Genomic DNA, 20,009 nt, shown 5'->3' with positions numbered 1-20,009 from the left:
CGCCCCCCTCCTGAGCACCTTTCTGGGCTTCCCTGCCGAAGCCAGACACCAGACACAGGACGCTGGCTCTCCCTGGCGTGTAGCAGGTTTTATTGCATACGTGGCACAGGCAGCATGGATAAGGCCAGGCATGGCACTCTGGGTGGCTCTCTTCCACCTCAGCTCTGATCTCAAAGCCCTGGCCAGTCGGGGTAGGTGTACAGGGCTGGTCTCTATGATAGTTTGATCAGTGGCGGGCCTGGCCAGGCATGGGGGGGGCCTGAGGCCAGAGCCCAGAGGAGCTGGAATGATAAAAATCCTCCTCCTGGAGAGTTCTGCTTCCTGGGATTCCTCAGGGCTGAAGTACTAGCCCAGCACCAGCATGGCCTCGTCTTCAGTGATAGTAGCTGAGTCCCCCTCCTCTTCAGGGCCCATCATGGGAAAAGGCCCTGGGGGCCGGTGCTGGAAGAGGGCTGCCCGGTTCTGCTGCTCACCCTTCTTCACCCAGTGTCCATAGAGCCGGAAGGCACAGCTGTCAATGAGGCGCCGCACTGGCCGCAGCGCATAAGGGTCCCTCAACAGTGCACTCTTGGTCAGCGGCCGTACACGGTGGGTGCTTAAGGCCACCCGTCCAGCAGCCAGCACTGTCCACACTGCCACCTGGGAAAGGGGGCAGTGTGAGCTCCACTGGCACATCCACCACAAGAAGAATCATGGGACAGAGGAGCAGGCCCAGACCCTGACACTCTCAGGCTTACCCGGAACCGCTGGCGGGGGGTGAGGTTCCAGGGTTGGCTGCCTTCACAGCGCTCAAAGAATGGGTGCTGTAGGGCTTGCTCAGCTGTCAGGCGCTCCTCAGGATCCACCTGCAGCAGCCTCGAGATCTACGGGAAATGCCAGAGCATGAGGGGCAGCTCTTGGGCCTCCCTCCTTGCCCTCTCATGGCCCCAGCTCACCAGGTCTTTCACAGTGTCAGAACGGTCATCCCACTCAGGTGAACTAAACTGGTACTGGCCCTCCATGATCATGCGTAACATCAGGATCTGGCGTCGGTGCCAGAATGGTGGTGAGCCAGCCAGGAGTGTGAACAAGATCACCCCACAGGCCCAGCTGAGAAAGAGACCACAGGCAGGGAGGACTAGGTGAGCGAATGTGTTGAAGGACACTACACGAAGGAGGAGGGAAGGGGGAGACCAGAAACTCACAGATCGACCTCCTTGCCGTAGCCTGGGTGGGTTTCATCCATGGAGCACTTAAGGATCTCTGGTGCTAGATACCCTGGAGTCCCACACAACTCTGGGGAGAGAGGCCTGAGATTGATGGGATGTCACAGCCCCCTCAAGGACCCTTAACACCAGACCTCTGCTGGAGCCTCAACACCACCAGGGCCCCAAGTGTTCCCATTCTGCTCCTGCCTGCCTTCTGCCAAGTCTCGATATTAGACCCTAGCCCTGCTGAACAATTCAAGGACCCACCAAGGCTCCTGGTGGCCTTCCTGGGAAAACCTGATTTTTAGATTGACTTCAAGGTGCTATCCAACTGTACCACTTGCCTCCCCCAACCCTCCAGCCAACCCACTCCTTACACAACTTTTTATCACGTTTTTACATATATACACACATAGAAAACAAAACTTAAATCTTTTCTGCATTCCTTTCTGCCCAAATCTATTCCTCCTCCTATAATCTCTACTGCGGTTATTGGAACCACCACTCAACCAAGGGGAATGAGTAGGAATATGGGATTTCTTAAGGCACATTCTGGGTAAATTGTTTGTTTAAAACCCTTCCCTGGCTTCCCATCATGGCCTCAGGATAAAGTCTAGATTCCTACAGCACAGAGCCCTCCATGACTTGATCTAATCCTATATTTTTAGTTTCTTCTGGCACCAATTCTTCCATCCCAGCAATTTCCAAACTGTGATCCATGGCACACTTCCAAGAGATCTTAACAGGCCTGAATTGAGAAATTGAATTTCTCTTGGGAAATTCATTCCAACTCAAACTATTTACTGAACGCCTACCATGTGCCAAGCACCACACTAGACACAGTGGCGAATTTGATGTGCCCTTACCAAGCTCACCACCTACCAGAAAGCAAACAAATAACAGAGTAAGACAGGTATCATGAAGTGGGGGAGATATAAGAGCAAAAAGCAAGGGCTCTAACCTGACATAGAGCTTTAAAGTAAAAGTTGAATTATCCAAGCCAAGGGAGAGGCTGGAGTGGGCAGGGGCAGAAATGATTCAGAATAGGGAAGTGTATGTGGCAGCCCAAAGGGACACAAAGCACAGCATCTGGAAGATGTGTAAGTCCACAGATTAAGACCATGAACTCTGGAGTCACACTGCCCACGTTCAAATCACACCTACGTGACCTTGGGCAAGTCACCTCACCTCATTAAGCCCACTTATAAAATAGAGACACAAATACTATTTCAGAGCTGTTGAGAGGATCTAGAGAAATAAGCCATGTAGACTCAGCGTGGTGCCTTACTCACAATAAGTGCCCAGTGAATGTTAGCTATTAGTAAGTCCAATGCAGAGCCACTGAAGGAGAGGAAGTAGTATATTAAAGGCTCTGAGGAGTCTCACAGTTGAACTTTGTTTAGTTTTCCACTTGCACTAGAAACGGCTGTCACAACAAATGTGTGGGCACCAGGTGAGAAGGGCTGTCGCGCCACACCAGGCTCCTCATAGCACCTAAGCAGCACACTGTGGACCTGCCTCCGCCAGACCCCAAAGGCACAGCTGAGCCCTGCTATCCCTCGCTCCCTCTTTTTCCTCCTGCGACAAGCCCAGCCTCCCCAGGCCGAGGTCCAAGCCCCGTCCTCTGTGGGTCCCTACAGCTGAATCAGGTACTCCTTCCTGGCATGGCCCCTTGCCTGCTGTGTGCCATGATCTGCTCACTTGTCTGCCTCCAGGTCAGGAAGCCCACGTTGATTTGCACACAAGGCTCTGCACCCAGTGGGGACCTGGCAAGCGCTCAATGACCTTCCTTTCCTTGGTACTTGGGACCCAGTTCTCAGACCCAGCCAACCAGCCCCAGGCCTGAGCCTCTTTCCCTCCCAAGCCTCTCAGGGTACCAGGTCCCCTCACCTCGAAGCTTCTCGTCAGGTTCCAAGTGGCAGGAGAACCCAAAATCTGAAAGTCGGATCTGCATATTGTCATCTAGGAGAATATTCTCAGGCTTCAGGTCTCGGTGTACAATGTTGTTGGCGTGGAGAAAGCTCACTGCTTCCAGCAGAGACCTCATGATGGACCTGAGGGAGGCACAGTCTCCTTTGCTTCTCCCTGCCCCGCCCCACCCCTGCTCATCCCAGGGGCTGCAGGCTCAGCCATTACCTGGTTTCCTTTTCTGAGAGGGCCACCTTCTCTGTGAGATAGTCAAACAGCTCTCCCTTCCGCATCCTAAGGGATAGGAGGGGTTGGGAGATAGGTGCACCTCACAGTGGCAGCTGAGAAAAGCAGCCAGTGCTCACAGAAAATACCATGGAAAAGGCCAGTAAAGAGATCCCTCTGTAGACAAATGAAAGGGTCTCGAGACAGAGCACTCCAAGAGCGAACCGGATGTCAGGGGCACTTTGGCCCAATGCGGTGGCCGTCGAAATATCTGCACTGTGCCACAAGGGGGCTATTTTAGCAAGAATAAGTGCCTTGTGATAATAATCATTTACAGGAAGTCTGTGTTATCTGAGAATACACTCAAAAAACGCCTTTTGAAGTGAATCTATTTAGACCACGGACCAAAATTTTACAGTTAATAGTAGCAAGAAAGTTGAATGGGACTTTATTTTGAATTTTGCTTATTTTATCTTGTCTTTAAAAACTGAGGCTATAATTGCAACTCTGCGTCAATCCTTGAAATAAAGAACACATCAGGTTCCACAAAGTTGCATGGTGGTGTAACAGATACTTCCCACTTCCCCACGACTCTTGCAGAGGGTCATTTCTGTCTGAAGGCTTTGTAAATTTCTTCCAAGGGCCTCTCTTAAACATCTGGTATCCAAACCATTCTCTTTTGAAGTACCTTTGCAACTGGTTTGCATTATAGCACTGTATAATATCTGACATTCAGCTTTAGACCGACCAGAAAAAGAATTGATGGGCAGAGAGAGACTCCAGTGGAGGGTGTTGAACACCGGGCGACTGGTGAGGGAGAGTCAGTTTATAAGTGGTCAGCTCACGGATGAACACTCTCCTCCTAAAACAGGGTCTCATGAAGACCCTTTGTACTTAGCTGGTCACTATGACTCCTGAAGAACTTGCCTCAATCTGGGCACCTAGGGAGAAGGGCCAGAGCCCTGAGCTGGCAGGCAGGCCTGAGCGGGAGCAGAGGAAGGTGTGAGCAGGGTGGTCTTCAGCCCACTGTGCTGTAAGGCTGGGTCCATGCATGGAGGTGAGGAGGAGGCTTCTCGATTGGGGCCGGGAGATACTCACAGGTCAAACACCAGGAACATGAAGCTAGAAGACTCGTAGGAATCGATGAGAGTGACTGGGGAAAGAGGCAGAAAGGCAGAGAGACAGAGATGGAAAGGAGCAGATGCATATTAAAGGGCCTTTTCCACCCTGAGGCAGCAGTGGGCTGTTACTGGGAAGGAAGGAGAACCAAAGGAGGCAGTAGGGACCCAAAGGCTGGCCACACTTTGAGGTGCAGCGGAGCCAGGAGTAAGGGAGCAGAGGCGTGGAGGCAGTGCTGGGGGAAGTGGGCTGTGGGCAGGGCTAACAGGAGCAGGGAATGCAGCCTCACTGATGTGGGGGTGGCCGGCGACCTGGCGAAGGATGTGTGTCTCTCGCCGCGTGGCTTCTCGCACCTCCTCCAGCTGCTCAGGACTCAGCCGCTCAGCTGTCACCTCCATGATCTTCACCGCAAACTCACGGCCAGTAACTCGATGAACGCAACGGCGGACTACAGAGCTCACTCCTCTGCCAGAGTCAGACAACACACAAGTCAGGGCCTCCTACTCTCTCATTTCCACGCAGAGTAGAGCCTCGGCAGCCTCACACCCACTACGCCAGACTCTGGAAACCCATTTAGACAACAGGGCGAACTCCCAAGGAGCTCACCCTGGCCTGCAGGAGCTTCACAGTAGCCTCAGCAAGCAACCTGGGCACCCAGCAAGGTGCTACACAAAGCTCATAGGGCAGGCAGGCAGGGGTCCTGGGTTCCAGTCTCTGCCACTCCCTCCATGGGTGAGCCTAGGCACTGGGCCCCAGAACCTGTCCCTTGCCCTAGAACCCCACAAGGAGAAAGTGGGAAGGCTCCCTCCAGATTTTACCCACTTCCACGGTTACCCCCATCTAAATCCCAAAGTTCCCCTACAATACCTCAAGTGAAGGAGGCTCCAAATAAATATTGGGCCACTGACCAGAAGACCAAAGTTGAGAAGTAGGAGATCTTGGTTTAGGCCCCAAATCTGTCACTAATTAACCTCCAAGTGACCCACTGACATAATAAGGTCTCTGGGCTTCCACTTCACCTGCTCTGAAATGTAGCCAACAATATCTTGAAGGGATGCTGAAAGGCGTTAATGAGGTAGAGACAGGAAAGCCCATTTGGCTTTGTAAAGACAAAGTCCTAGGGAATTCCATGCGGTCCAGTGGTTAGGACTCCACGCTTCCACTGCAGAGGGCTCGGGTTCGATCCCTGGTTGGGGAACTAAGATCACACAAGCCGCATGGCACGGCCGAAAAAAAGAAAAAAAGACAAAGTCCTAGACAAGGATCTCCTTGCTTGGGCTCTGTCACCAACTCTGTGTGACCCTACAAGTATTTCAGGCTAAGGTGCAAATCTCTCCAGGATCTGACCTCATACCACATTTCGCATGCTGCTTCCCTGGCTGCCCTTCACACAACCTCACTGCTGTGCTCCCAGGGCCTCCTTGCCTTTATGTAACTCCTTTTGCTTGAAATGCCTGTCACCCACATCTCTGGTTCAATCAGTGGATGCAAACTATTGACCCTCCAGGCAAACACAGCCCACAGATATATTACACTCTGGTCAGTGCATTGTTATTTACAAGTCTGAATTCACATACCTTAGTTGGAACAAGAACGCTCCAGCTGCCACAATGCTCACCACTTCCTACTCTTTTACTCTTGGTCACTTCACAGTTTTCATTTTCTGCCCAACTACTAAGGGCACCTGAGTTTGAGGTCCCTGGTCTAATTATTACTCATCTTTTAATGAACCTCTGAGAATTTGTGGAAAGCTGGAGACCTCTGCCACATATATCCAACATTTTTATTATTTCGGGGCGGGGGGGTGGTCAAAGATCCTTTGAAGTCATAGAGCAAAGAATCCCTGCTTTAAGGCCCAAAATGAATGCTGCGTCTACCAGTTCTTTGTTTATTCTCCAGGAGGGAGGGGCCACTCCCTTCGCTGGTATCCTATAGCATTTTACCTGTAGGAGCATTCCCCTTTTTTTTTTCTTAATTTATTTACTTTATTTATTCTTTTTTTTTTTTTGGCTGCATTGGGTCTTCGTTGTTACACGCGGGCTTTCTCTAGTTGAGGCGAGCGGGGGCTACTCTTCATTGCGGTGCGCGGGCTTCTCACTGCAGTGGCTTCTCTTGTTGCGGAGCATGGGCTCTAGGCAGGCAGGCTTCAGTAGTTGTGGCTCGTGGGCTCTAGAGAGCAGGCTCAGTAGTTGTGGCGCATGGGCTTAGTTGCTCCTTGGCACGTGGGATCTTCCCGGACCAGGGCTCGAACCCATGTGCCCTGCATTGGCAGGTGGATTCTCAACCACTGTGCCACCAGGGAAGCCCCTACCTGTAGGAGCATTCCCTTTTAATTAAGCCTTCCTACTATGTGTCATGACTATCTACATGGGAAACCTGGGTCTTCAAAGTCCAAACTCTTCCTACTGATGCACCCCAGTACCTTGTTCTCTGCCCACCCCTTAAATGTTAAGACTTCCCCAGGATCCCATCCTTGGCCCTGTTCTCAGGCTATATACACTCTCAGTAATCTTATCCACCTCCATGACTTCAACATTCATGCCCAGATTGTCTACCCCACCCCCCCCAGCCATTTTTTTTTTTTTTTTGGCGGCACCACACAGCTTGCGGGATCTCAGTTCCTCAACCAGGGATTGAACTCGGGCCATGGCAGTGAAAGCCCAGAAACCTAACCACTAGGCCACCAGGGAACTCCCCCAGATGTCAGGCCAACACATCTCACTGAATGAATTGCTTCCCAAGGATCCTAGAGACCTCTCACTGTCATCATGACCACTGAACACTTCATCTTCCCGACACTAGCTCCTCAATTCCTGATCTCAATTAATAGCAATGCCATTCAATCCGACTCCCAAACTAGAAACCCTGGTGCCATTCTTGGCTTCGCCCTCTCCTCCACAATCTACCACATCCAACCAGTCCAGCCCATCTTGTATTATCTCTCAAATCTGTTTCCTAATACTCCATCCCCACCACCACAGTGGTCTCCTAACTGATCTCCCTGCTGCTAATCTCAACCACTGCCACCTATCTGCCACACTGCTTTGAGAACTAGCTTCTTAAAACAGCCCCAATCGTGTCATTCCCTGCTTAAAAACTTCCCTGTTTAAATTCTTTACTAAGTTCTGTGTCCCCTCCTTCCTCAGCAGTACCCCTAAAGCAACTGTCCTCTTTTTAAATGATACCTAATACTTTCAACCTTACAGTTACCTGTGGAATGCATTCAAAATTCTTGTTTTCTTTCCATACTGCCTCCCTATTACTTACAAGATAAAAATCAAATCCGAATTCCTTCATCTGTCACTCAAGGCCTTCACCAACTTCTTAGTCTCTTTTCAGCCTCATCCCTGGCTATAACCCTGCTCTTCAACCTTTGTTTCAGTGACTTATAACTTATCACCAATTTCCAGCTCTTTTAAAGCTTCAGGTCTGAAATTGGTACTCTGGAAAAAGTAATTTAGTTAGAGCGTGCAGGTAATTTACTGTGCAGGAAAAACAAGAGGGAAAAGGTAGAAGAGAGAGACGAGGGATGATGCTACCACAGTAATCTTGGAATGAAATGATAAGGACCCTACTCTCTGATCTGCCTTCTTCAAAACTGGTCTTTCTGTGCCCTTGGCAGTGGAACCACTGTTTTTACCTAAGGGCTCTTCCTAGCCTCAGTGCATCTTCCCTCACCTGGTCCTGAAACCTTGCAGCATCTCAGGACTTGGATCTCAGCTCTCTTCTTTTCCCAATATTCTCTCTTCCCTGTGACCTCCATCCAGACCCAGGGGCTTTTTTTTTTTTCAATTTTGGTCACACCACGCGCAGCATGTGGGATCTTAGTCCCTGACCAGGGATCAAACCCATGCCCCCTTCAGTGGAAGCACAGAGTCCTAACCATTAGACCGCAGGGAATTCCCCCCAGGGGCTTTAAATACCAACTATGTGCAAATGCTTCCTGCTACGCTGTCTCAAGCCTTGATTTCTCTCCAGAATTCCTGATTCCAACAACCTTTTTGACATCTCCATGTGCTATCTAAAAGGAGTCTGAACAAATCTAATGGTCACACCCCCATTGGATTTCCTGGCCTCAGCAGCATGTGTCACAGCAGACCACGCCAACCTTCCAGAAACATACTCTTCCTTTTTTTTTTTAAAGTTGGTGGTTTTTTAAATTAATTAATTAATTTATTTATTTATTTTTGGCTGCGTTGGGTCTTCGTTGCTGCGCGCGGGCTTTCTCTAGTTGCAGCGAGCGGGGGCGCTACTCTTCGTTGCGGTGTGCGGGCTTCTCACTGTCGTGGCTTCTCTTGTTGTGGAGCACGGGCTCTAGGCGTGCAGGCTTCAGTAGTTGTGGCACGTGGGCTCACTAGTTGTGGCTCACGGGCTCTAGAATGCAGGCTCAGTAGTTGTGGCGCACGGGCTTCGTTGCTCTGTGGCATATGGGATCTTCCTGGACCAGGGATCGAACCCACGTCCCCTGCACTGGCAGGTAGATTCTTAACCACTGAGCCACCAAGGAAGTTCCAAACATACTCTTGTGTTTTTCTTTTTAACTCACAGATGGCATCTCTATAGTTTCCCTTGCTGGCTCCTCCTTCTCTAACTCCTTAATGGTGACATGCCCCACGGTCTGAGCCTAGGCCTCTTTCACTACTCTACATTTCTCTTGCCAACTACTATCTATATGCTGATGCCTCCCAAGTTAACAGCTCTAGCCCAGCGCTCTTGCTTGAGTTCCAGACTCACACGCCCACTGGACAGCTCCAGTTGGTGGAACTCTTGACTTGCTCACACCTCCCTCCAGACTGATCTTCCCCAGTCTTCTTCATTTCAGTAAATGGTACTCAAGCACTCAAATCCAAACCTTAGAATTTATTCTTGTTTTCTTCCCTTTCCCTTGTGGTCCATATCCAATCCTTCAGGAAATTGTATCAACTCTCCCTTCAAGCCATCACCTAAATTATCCACTTCTCTCCATCTCTACCACTACCACTCTAGTCTAAACCATCACCATCTCTAGCCTGAATGAATCAGTAGCTTCCTAGCTGGTCTCTATGCTTCCATTCTTGCCCCTCTCCTATCCACTCTCCACATAAGAGCCAGATGATCTTTTTTAAATGTGATAACACATCTGTATTGAGCACTCACCATGTGCCAGGATGTGTCCTAAGAGTATCATATTAACTCTTTCCTTCCTCACAGCAACCTACAAGGTAGGCTCTTTTCCTAATTCTCCCATTTACAATGGAGAAACTTTGAGGCATAGAAAGATTAGGTTCCTAGGCCCCAAATCACAGAAATGTAAATCAGATCACATTACTACCCTACTGGAAACCACCAATATCACCAGAATAAACTTTACATTCCTTATCCTAGGGAATTCCCTGGCGGTCCAGTGGTTAAGACTTTGCCTTCCAATGCAGGGGGGTGCGGGTTCGATCCCTGGGGAGCTAGGATCCCACGTGCCTTGCGGCCAAACAACCAAAACATAAAACAGAAGCAATATTGTAACAATCAATAAAGACTTTAAAGATGGTCCGCATCAAAAAAAATCTTAAAAAAAAATTCCTGGGGCTTCCCTGGTGGTGCAGTGGTTGAGAGTCTGCCTGCCGATGCAGGAGACACGGGTTCGAGCCCTGGTCTGGGAAGATCCCACATGCCGCGGAGCAACTAGGCCCGTGAGCCACAACTACTGAGCCTGCGCGTCTGGAGCCTGTGCTCCACAACAAGAGAGGCCACGATAGTGAGAGGCCCGCGCACCGGGATGAAGAGTGGCCCCCGCTTGCCGCAACTGGAGAAAGCCCTCGCACAGGAACGAAGACCCAACACAGCCAAAAATAAATAAATAAATAAATAAAAATAAAAAATATGAATATCTGCTTAAAAAAAAAAAAATTCCTGGAACTTCCCTGGTGGCGCAGTGGTTAAGAATCCGCCTGCCAATGCAGGGGACACGCGTTCGAGCCCTGGTCCGGGAAGACCCCACATGCCGTGGAGCAACTGAGCCCGTGCACCACAACTACTGAGCCTGCGCTCTAGAGCCCACGAGCCACAACTACTGAAGCCCACGCGCCTACAGCCCGTGCTCCGCAACAAAGGAAGCCACCGTGATGAGAAGCCCGTGCACCGCAACGAAGAGTAGCCCCCACTCGCCGCAACTAGAGAAAAGCCCGAGGCAGCAACGAAGACCCAACACAGCCAAAAATAAATAATAAATAAATAAATAAATTTATTTCTAAAAAAATTCTTTATCCTGGCCCAAGGCTCTACATAATCCAACCTCTATTTACCTCCCCAACTTAATTTCCTCCACCTTTTCCCACTCTTACAACATTCTAGTCACTACGATCTTCTATCTATTGCTTGAAGAGGCCCTTTCCTATCTTGAGCCTTTGCACACGGCAGTTCCCTCTGCTCGGAATATATCCTGCCTCAGCTCATGACCTGTTCATTCTCATCGTCCAAGTCTCAGCTCCATTAATTACTCTTGTTCCATAACCCTATTTATTTTCTCCCTAGCACTTACACTGAACTTTAACTTGTTTTCGTGTTTACTGTCTCTCTCTACCACTAGAACATAAACTCCAGGAGAACAGAAACCTTGTAAGATGTTAAGGTGTGGGTCTTACATCTCCAGTGCCTAGCACAGTGCACCCAGCACATTGTACATGCTTAGGAAACCTTGATGAATAAATGTATCGGCCACTGCCTCTACAGGTGATGGCTTCCTTCTATTTGGTGTGTGCTGAACTCCTACTCATCCTTCAAGACCCAAATATCACCACTTCTGGGAAGCTGTGGTTTTCTGAGACCCAGCAGCACTTTTCACACAGCCTGATACTTTTTATACGTTCATGTGTCTCCTTCAGTCACATCACTTGGAGTACCTCCAGGGCATAAACATCTCTTCTACCCTCCCCATATTTACCTTTGTGTCTGGTACCCAGCAGGTGCTTGAATTATGTTTGTTGAACACATAAATGAATGAATTCGTGAAAAAATGGGGGCTGACCCAGAATAAGAGTCTAGCCACCAAATGTTCCTCCACTCACCACTGACCCTTCCCATTTAGAACTCTTCACCCCTCAGAGGGAACTGTGTACCCTGGCTAGGACCTGACCTCTCTGGACCTCTGTTTCCCTGCCGTGGGCTCACCTGCCAATGACGTCCTTAGGGTCGTACTTCTGGTAAAACTCCTTGGCCGCAGCCCAGTCGGGCAGCTCATCCTCCGGCCCCACGTCCAGCGTCATTTTGAAGTAGGTGGGGGCCTGTGTGGAGGAAACGGAGGGCAGTGAAGGCAGGGAGGCCCACAGGCTCTGAGAGGACGAACATCGCGGCTCGCGGAGGCGCAGCCCTTGCGGCTGGGGAGCCAGGATCCTGTGGGATGGGGACGGGGTGGGGGAAGGACAGGGACTAGGGAGACCACACGAAAGGGCCTTAGGGGTCGGGACGGGATGGCAAGGCAGGGAGGGGGGCGGGGGAGAGGAAGGGAAAAGGTGCGGAGGAAGAGGGGAAGGGGTACTCGGACTGGTGGCTGTTGCTGCGCAGGCGCACTTGGGCGGGCGCTGGGAGGGGGCGCGGGGTCTCGCGCGGGCTCACCCGCGGGGGCGGGGAGAGAAGTCAGAGTCGACGCGAGGCCGCCCTGTCGCCGGGTTCGCCTCTAGTCCCTTACCTTAGCCACAGGCAGTGCCGGCGACGACCTCAGGCCCCGCCCCCATCCTGTCCGCCAATGGCCAGCGCCACCCGAAGACTGAGGTTCAAACACCCTTCCGATTGGAAACTGGTAGTCCAATAAGAAGCCGACAGTCCCGAGGCTGGCGCGGGAGTTGGAGCTCGGAGTTACCTGAGGTTGCGACGCTAGGGCGGGGCTTCAGATACGGCCAATCAGGGCATGGCATCTGCTGGGGCCAGCAGGGGGCGGAGCTTATTGACCAGTGGGGCTGGAGGCCTGGAACGGGACCCGGAAGTTAGAGTTACCGGTAAGTGTGACCTCCGGGTAGCCGGTACGCGGGACTCGCTGCGCCTCCGACTCCCGGACTTGGGCATGGTCCCCTCAGTCTCTCAGAATCTCTATCTGAATTCGGCTTTTAAAAATATTAGCCTAGTCCAAAGCGCCTGCTTTGAGGGGCAGAGCATGCAACTTGGACCTCAACTTGGCTACTTGGTACGAGCTTGTACGAGCCACGGCCCGTCAGCCAGAAGAGGCTTTCTCGTCCTGTGGCTGCTCCGACTCTTGAATACCTCCAAAGCCCTAGTGCTCACCATCTGGGGTTATACATTTTCCCAGTCTTCCACCACCACCTCCCGAAAGCCTTGGGGAATATCACACTTGGTTCGAAGCCTACCAGGTTATGAGATTCTGCCAGGAGCGACTCACTTCATAAATCTCAGTGCACAGCTCAACCCTGGCATTCACTTACTCATTCAACAAATATTTATTGAGCGTCTAAGAGTTAGACTAATAGCAATGAAAAAAAATAAGGTCCCTACCCTTGTGGAGGTTGTGTTCCAGGAGGCAGAGAATGAATTCATTTAATCTTCTAACTGTCTTAGAAATGTCACTTTGGGATTGCAAGCATGTAAGAGGAGAAAAACGAATCCAAGTAACTTTTTAACAGAGTACTTTGACCTTATACCATTAATCTAAAGACAAAATAGTTGCAAAGAAATCTTGTACTTTACTTAGTAGACTTGTTGTTTGGTAGCATAATGGGATAATTATTTTGAAATTGAGCAAGTGAATAAACACTGATGTAGTTGGCAGCCTAGATTCTTACTGTGGGAATATGGAATCTGGAATAGGGAAAGGAGAGCACCTTATGATTGATTGAAATTGGAGGTATGATTTTAAGAAATTACTTTAGATAAAATTAGATATTTTCTAGCTCTAACCTCTGAAAGGGCCTAGAAGCAATAATGTCCCAGCAGAGTGAGCAAAGCTAGTGTCTAGATACTGATTTCAAAGTAACAGTCCTCAATAAAAGAAACCAGGGCTCCTTGGGAGAAATGGCCAATTCCCAGGCTGGAGCAGAGAAAGTACAAAATGAGCCTGGAATAATTTGTGCCAGAAAGCAAGTGAAGAAAGATGGGGACTTAGACACAAGAACCAGGTTGAAATCAGGGACAAAAATGATAATGAGACTGAGAGGGCTATGAGGGAGCCTTCTGATGTACTAGAAATGTTCTGTTCACCTAGGTGGTGATTACACAGGTGTGTTCGTGTAAAAACATTCACCATTCGGCACACATAAGATCTGTGTACTTTACTGTAAGTAAATTATACCTCAACAAAACAATTTAAGAAGCCTAAAGACAGTAATGGATATAACAAATTGAATTTAAAAACAATCTGAGACCATACTGACACTAAAAATTGTAAATAAATAAATGAAAGCGAAAAAGACCTTCTTTATAGTAGAGTGCCAACTAATAAGTATAGAAAGAATGATAAAGTTAAATCATCAACATTTTGTAAGCCTCAGAATAAATGACTTGGGCAAAATGGGCATTAAAGTTACTGGTAAAAATTTGCTGAGGTATTTATACAGATAACTTTTTTTTTTTTGGTAAATTTATTTATTTATTTATTTATTTATTTTATTTTTGTCTGCGTTGGGTCTTCGTTGCTGCACGCGGGCTTTCTCTGGTTGCGGTGAGCGGGGGCTACTCTTCGTTGCGGTGCATGGGCTTCACACTGTGGTGGCTTCTCTTGTTGCAGAGCATGGACTCTAGGCTCGCAGGCTTCAGTAGTTGCAGCACGCAGGCTCAGTAGTTGTGGCGCACGGGCTTAGTTACTCCACGGCATGTGGGATCTTCCCGGACCAGGGCTTGAACCCGTGTCCCCTGCGTTGGCAGGCGGATTCTTAACCACTGCGCCACCAGGGAAGTCCCTATACAGATAACTTTTTAATTACAAAGGAAAAAAAGTATCTTTACCTCTGCAGAAATCTGACAGACACTACCTTAAAATCAAGTTGTCAATGTTACCTCCACCAATAAAAGGGCAAATTGACATATGCCTCTCGATGTGATGTATTGAGGACATACAGCTTATGTAATATTTCAGCCAAAAATGCATAACCTGAATTCAGTCATAAGAACCCAAACTGAGAGACATTCTACAAATGGCCTCACCTCAAAAATGTCATGAAAGACAAAAAAAGAAAGGGTGAGGACCTACTAAAAATTGAAGAATGCTAAAGAGGTATGACAAACTAAATGCAGTTAAGTGTTCCCACACTGGACCCTAAAGCAAAATTGCTATACAGGACATTATTGGGACAACTGGCAAGTTTGAATATGGACTATATATTAGAAGATAATATTGTACAGATGTTAACTTCTCTGAATTATATAATTGTACTGTAGTTATGTGAGAGAATATCCTTGTTCTTAGGAGATATAGATCATGAGGTATTTAGAGATGAAGGGCCTTCAACTTACCCTCAAATGATTCAGCAGTAACAATTATGTATATTTAGAAAGATATAAAGCAAATGTGGTGAAGTGTTAAACATTATAAATCTAGGTAAGAGTACACGAGTTCATTGTACTGTTATTCTATAGATTTGAAATTTTTTCAAAATAGTTAAAAAATAGCAAGACCTCATGTAATCAGTTTGGGGAAATGGGATATTCTAGTTAAACTGAAGCTGCTAATTAATCAAATACTAGCTTTAAAAATTTTTTGTAAAAAATCTCTCTAAAATGAGTTATCCTGATGCCCAGGCAGCACCTCACACAAATTAAATCAGAATCTCTGGGGGGGTAAAGCTCAGGCATAAGTTACTTTTTAAGGCTCCCCAGGAGGTTCCATTGTGAAGTCAAGGTTCAGAACCACTGCTGTTTATATGGCTTCTACCCATTGTTGTAGTTCTAACCTCTGGACCAACAATGGATTCCCTTCACTTTTCCTTCCTGAAACACTTTGGAACACTGAAAACAACCATCATGTGCCCCTCCTTCCCCTTTAATCTTCAGTGTGCAACATCTCTAATTCCTTTAGGTGCTCTTTTGGTCTCTCTCTGCTGGTGAAATAACCCCAAAATTTCATTCCCAGGGTACATGTACTTCAAAAAACATGTACAAGAATGTCCAAAGCAGCATGATTCATAATATCCTAATGGGAAACGTTCCAAAAGTCCACTAACAGAAAATGGGTAAATTGTAATATAGTCATATAATGGAATACAATACAGTAATGAAAACTACAGCTACACCAAATATTGATCAATCTCACAAGCAATGTTAAGTAAAAGAAGCAAGACATAAAAAGAATACATATGATTCCATTTATATAGTGTTCAAATGCAGGCAAAACTAAACTACATTGTTAGAAGTCAGAATACTTGTGGGTAACAAACAGAAAGTTACCTCTGGGAAGAAACGAAGGTGTAGTGATTGGAAAGGGTATAAAGGAGGCTTTGGAGTGCTGGCAATGTTAAATTGGTTAAATTGACTGAATGGTGGTTTTTCAGATGTTTTCTTTGTGTTAACTTATTGAGCTGTATATTCTGTTTTGGATATTTTGCTTTATGTACCTCACAATTTTAAAAATGTTTAAAGTATTATCACAAGGCCCAAGATAAAGGATATGAAAATTCATTATAATCATACAAGTTTCTACATACAGGGTGGTGGTTGCTATTATCCAATCCTTTCACTCGTCTCTCAGCTCTGGAACTAACTGTCTAGGTTGAATTCCAGCTCTGCCACTTACTAGCTGTGTGACCTTGGATAATCTGTGCCTGTTTCCTCAACTATAAAATAAAAACAGTAGTACCTCCTACTGAGTGATTTTGAGGACTGAAGAAGTTAAGAAATATAAAATGCTTATTAGCACACAGCCTGGAATATAGTAAGCACTCAATAACTAGTAGCTGCTGCTACGACTTTTCCTCTGTGGCCTAAGGGTCTCTGTTGATAGGTAAGGGAGAAGCTTGGGTCTTTCCAAGAAGGGAAACTTCCAGAAGAAGAAGGAAAAGGGGGAAAAAAATCCTTTCCTCCTCTTGAAGCTCCTAGGTAAGGGGAGATGCAGGCTTCTGCCATCAGTCAGATGTCCAGTCTGGCTCTCACTAAGGGCCCAGGGAAAAGCAGGGGAAGAACAATTAGACAGGAGCATTTCGCCACTAAAAAAGATTTTTATTACAAAACAAATACTAATAAAATCAGGCCTGGGCTTCAACCCCACCTCCTAGAGGCCCCTAGGATGGAGGAGATTGGGGGGAATAGGGGATGGTGGGCACTGAAAGAACAGAGCAGGCTGACCTCCCCTCATCAGTCTCAGCTGCTGCCTCTCTCTTCCAAAGCCCTTTGAGAGAGGCACCATCCTTCCAGCCAGGAAGTACCATTGTTGGCACCAGACCCTAGCAATGCCGCATTGCAGGATCCAGGATGTCTCGGCTGACTCTCAGCAAAGGCCAGCCAGGGTCACTCAGCCTGGGCGATGGCGTAGGAGAGCAGCCATAGAAGCAGCGGGCCCAGAACAAGGACAGCAAGCCAGACGGCAAAGCTGGCCAGGATGAACCTCCGGGCCCGGGACCCCCAGTGCACTGCCTCCTCCAACCGGCCTGCCTTATGCCGCTCTTCCGCCTGTGGGGGCAGGTTTTTGGTTAGGTTCTCCCCCTGCTTCTGCCCCAAAATGCCCACTGCCCCACTCCAATCCTATATCCTCGTCTTGGCTCAAAATCTCACACCCAAACCCTCCACCTCCCTTTCCAGTTTCTAACTCTCATGTCTCAACTGCAAAGTAAGGTACCCACTCTGCTCTGCCTCCTTTTCAGGACGGCTGTTGTTTGCTCAGAAGATCACATATGGGAAAATACTTTTCATTTTATTCCCCATCCTTTTCTCATTTCAGATTCATTCAGAATTTGGAATTCTTGGCAAGAAACAGTGAGCAATCTTGGAGTATTTCACTCATGTCCAACCAAACAGCACTCCATTCTCATTAGCCCAATGGGCCTCATCTTTTTCATTAAGGATTCTTTTTATGATTTTGCCCTAATGAAACCCAGAAATTATGATGATAAGAAAACAGTTTGATAAAAATACAACTAGGGTCGAGGAAATTCCAAAAGGTACACGTGCGGTTTCTGTTAGATGTTTTGAAATGGTGAAGCCCTCTCAAAAACTTCATAGCTTCTTCTGAACTCCTATACATTGTTCTAGTTACTGCTCGGCTGCCCTGAGTCTTGCCCCTTCCCATTCTTCCTCTTTATAGGCCTTGAGAGTGGACCTTACTGCAACACAAATCTGACCATGTCATTCTCCTTTGCAAAAATCCTTGAAAGGCTCCCTAGTACTTCCCAGATAAAGCTGAAACTCCTAAGCACAGCACTGGAGGCTCTTGGGAATCTGGATCCTCTGGCTTCATCTCTCACTATTCCGTACTGGTTCAGTCATGCTGAACTAACAGTCCAGGTTGCCTTTGTATAGGCTGCCTGTGCTCCCTTCGCCTGGAATGCACTTTTACCCTTATTCACTCATCCTTTAAGATTACTTTCTTTTTACTCCCTTAGGATGCCTTTCCTGTCACCTACTCTATTATACACGTACATGTACTTACATACATATACATACACATACATAGCTCCTGGAATACCCTGTGCTTCCTCTATCATAGTACTGATGAGCTGTATTCCATTAATAATTACCTATTTTCACAGCCATCTCTTTTGCTAGACTGTGGGCCCTTTGATGGCAGGAACCATGTCTTATTCCTATTTCTGGCATGAGGCCCACAGCCAGGCTCTGGCAGGTACTTATTGTTTGATCAATGTAGATAGATCAGGTATACAGAACCATTGCCTTACTACACCCACACCCCTGCTCCCATAGGAATTGCTTTCCTCACCTTGATGGCAAACACAAGGGCCACGACTCCCAGGCAAGAGCAGCCACATATAATGCTAGTAGCTGCCAAGTAGCGGAGGCGGAGCGAGCAGCAGCGAATGGGGGATGGAGAACAAGCAGCTTCCGTGTTGCTCACCAAGCTCTCCACTGCCTTCTCCTCGTCCTCCATCACCTGTGGGCGATACAGTCAAGATACTTGTAAGCCCAACAACTGAACCACTGGTAGAGTCTTGCTCAGACTCTACCCGTCTCTCTGATCATGTCATGGCCTAGTCGAACTCTCAGGAATGCTGCCTTACCTGGGGAATTCCCCTAGTGACTCATAGACTGAGAGGAAATGTGTGTCTGGAACCCTTTTTCCTCAGCCTAAGGTTCCCAGTCTTTAAAGGCAAGCTGGTGTGAATGTAGCATTATCTGTATTACTTACTGTTTTGGCAAGTGGGGAAAAGCAAAATGACAGGTGCATGCTGAGAGGCAGTAGAAAAACACAGAATCTCAAAAACTGCTAGGAGTCTGAGACTACCCAATTCAGTGATTTTAAACTGTATTTCAAAGGGCCCTGAAGTTCCTTAGAGGCTGCCCTCAAATATTAAGGAGGAATCAGAGAATGGCATCCTAGGTCCTGTACTCCACTTTAAGAAAATCAGCCATTTCATGTGAAAACAGTCCTGGGGATGGGGGAAAGGAGGGGAAAAGTACCCATCTAAGCTCTCTTTGTAGCTGAGGAAACTCAACTTCAGAAACACCTCACCCTCCCCAAATCAGAGCTTCCCTTGCTATGCTCCCTTCCACTTCCTCTCTCCATTTTACCCAGGTCATACAATACAATCAGATTAACACCGAGTCCAAATGACCTCATAAGCCACACAGAAACCTGCATAATGATGCCCTACTTAATCATTTTTCATCTCCCTATTTCCCAAGCCCTCAGAGCCCTGGCATCAAACTGCCTTTCTACCTTCATCCCCAACCATTCCCCTTCACCCTAGACAAAATGAAAACATTTGCAGTTCTCAGAACACAAGTAACAAAGGATAGGAAAGGTTAAAGAGAAGAGGCAAGACAAGAGCCAAGAATGATATGTGCCACAAAGCTGCAGGAGAATGGATATGAGGAAAGAACTGAGATGAGGTAAACAGTACAGTCATCAGGGGAGAACACAAGGAGAGGGTCCAGGGAACTGAGATCAGAGAAAATGTAAAAACAAACGGGGACTCTTACCTGGCTATAGGCCTTGAGGAACTGTGAGTTTCGGCTCCTGCCTCAGGTTTGATTTGGCTTGGGTGGAGATGGAGCTGACTCAGGGCTCCAAGCCAAGCCCAGGGGTGGGGTTGGGTGGCCAGCCACCATCCGAAGAGCCCCAGAAGCTCAGAAGGGGGTGTGGCTGATTCAAACCAGTCTGGCTAGATGGAGTAACTGGAGGTAGAATGCCTGCCTTCTGGAAAGGGAGTGAAAGCACCTGAGCAAGAGGGATTAAAGCAGGGAAAAGTCTGAGGCATCAGATAGCTCCCAAGGAAAGTCCAGCAACCAAGGGAATAGAAGGGAGGAGAGGAAAAGTATGAGTCTGAATGACTTAAAATTGAAACTTTAGGGAAAGGTACCCTACCAGATAAGATTTGCCATTCTTCCCTCTTCTTGCGTGGAGATTTCTGCCTCAAAGATACATAATTCTGAGTTAGAGATCAGGTACTAGGGTCTTAGCAAGAGCAAGAGAGAAGAGAAAAATGA

At 47.8% G+C, this 20,009-nt stretch overlaps 1 protein-coding gene across 5 annotated transcripts; it reads right to left on the bottom strand.

The window, feature by feature from the left end:
• Positions 1-67: 67 nt before the first annotated feature.
• LOC309613424 (phosphorylase b kinase gamma catalytic chain, liver/testis isoform) lies at positions 68-20,008 on the bottom strand. Of its 5 annotated transcripts, XM_082360229.1 has the most exons (12): positions 19,888-20,008; positions 19,503-19,719; positions 18,283-18,453; positions 11,583-11,695; positions 4,729-4,904; positions 4,419-4,473; positions 3,324-3,389; positions 3,078-3,241; positions 1,185-1,275; positions 936-1,089; positions 738-863; positions 68-639 (listed from the first exon to the last, which is right to left on the bottom strand). In XM_082360229.1, exons 3-12 carry the CDS (start codon positions 18,448-18,450, stop codon positions 346-348), a joined length of 1,407 nt encoding a protein of 468 aa, XP_082216355.1. In that variant the 5' UTR covers positions 18,451-18,453; positions 19,503-19,719; positions 19,888-20,008; the 3' UTR covers positions 68-345. The 5 variants fall into 5 exon arrangements, with proteins under 5 accessions (XP_082216355.1, XP_082216352.1, XP_082216351.1 ...); XM_082360226.1 differs by lacking the exons at positions 18,283-18,453; positions 19,503-19,719; positions 19,888-20,008 and adding an exon at positions 12,100-12,198; XM_082360225.1 differs by lacking the exons at positions 18,283-18,453; positions 19,503-19,719; positions 19,888-20,008 and adding an exon at positions 12,027-12,106.
• Between the last annotated feature and the right edge of the window lies 1 nt (position 20,009).

The sequence above is a fragment of the Balaenoptera borealis genome, assembly GCF_965194805.1.
Source record: "Balaenoptera borealis genome assembly, chromosome: 16".
NCBI lineage: Eukaryota > Metazoa > Chordata > Mammalia > Artiodactyla > Balaenopteridae > Balaenoptera > Balaenoptera borealis.
This window is presented reverse-complemented; position numbering and strand designations above follow the sequence as displayed.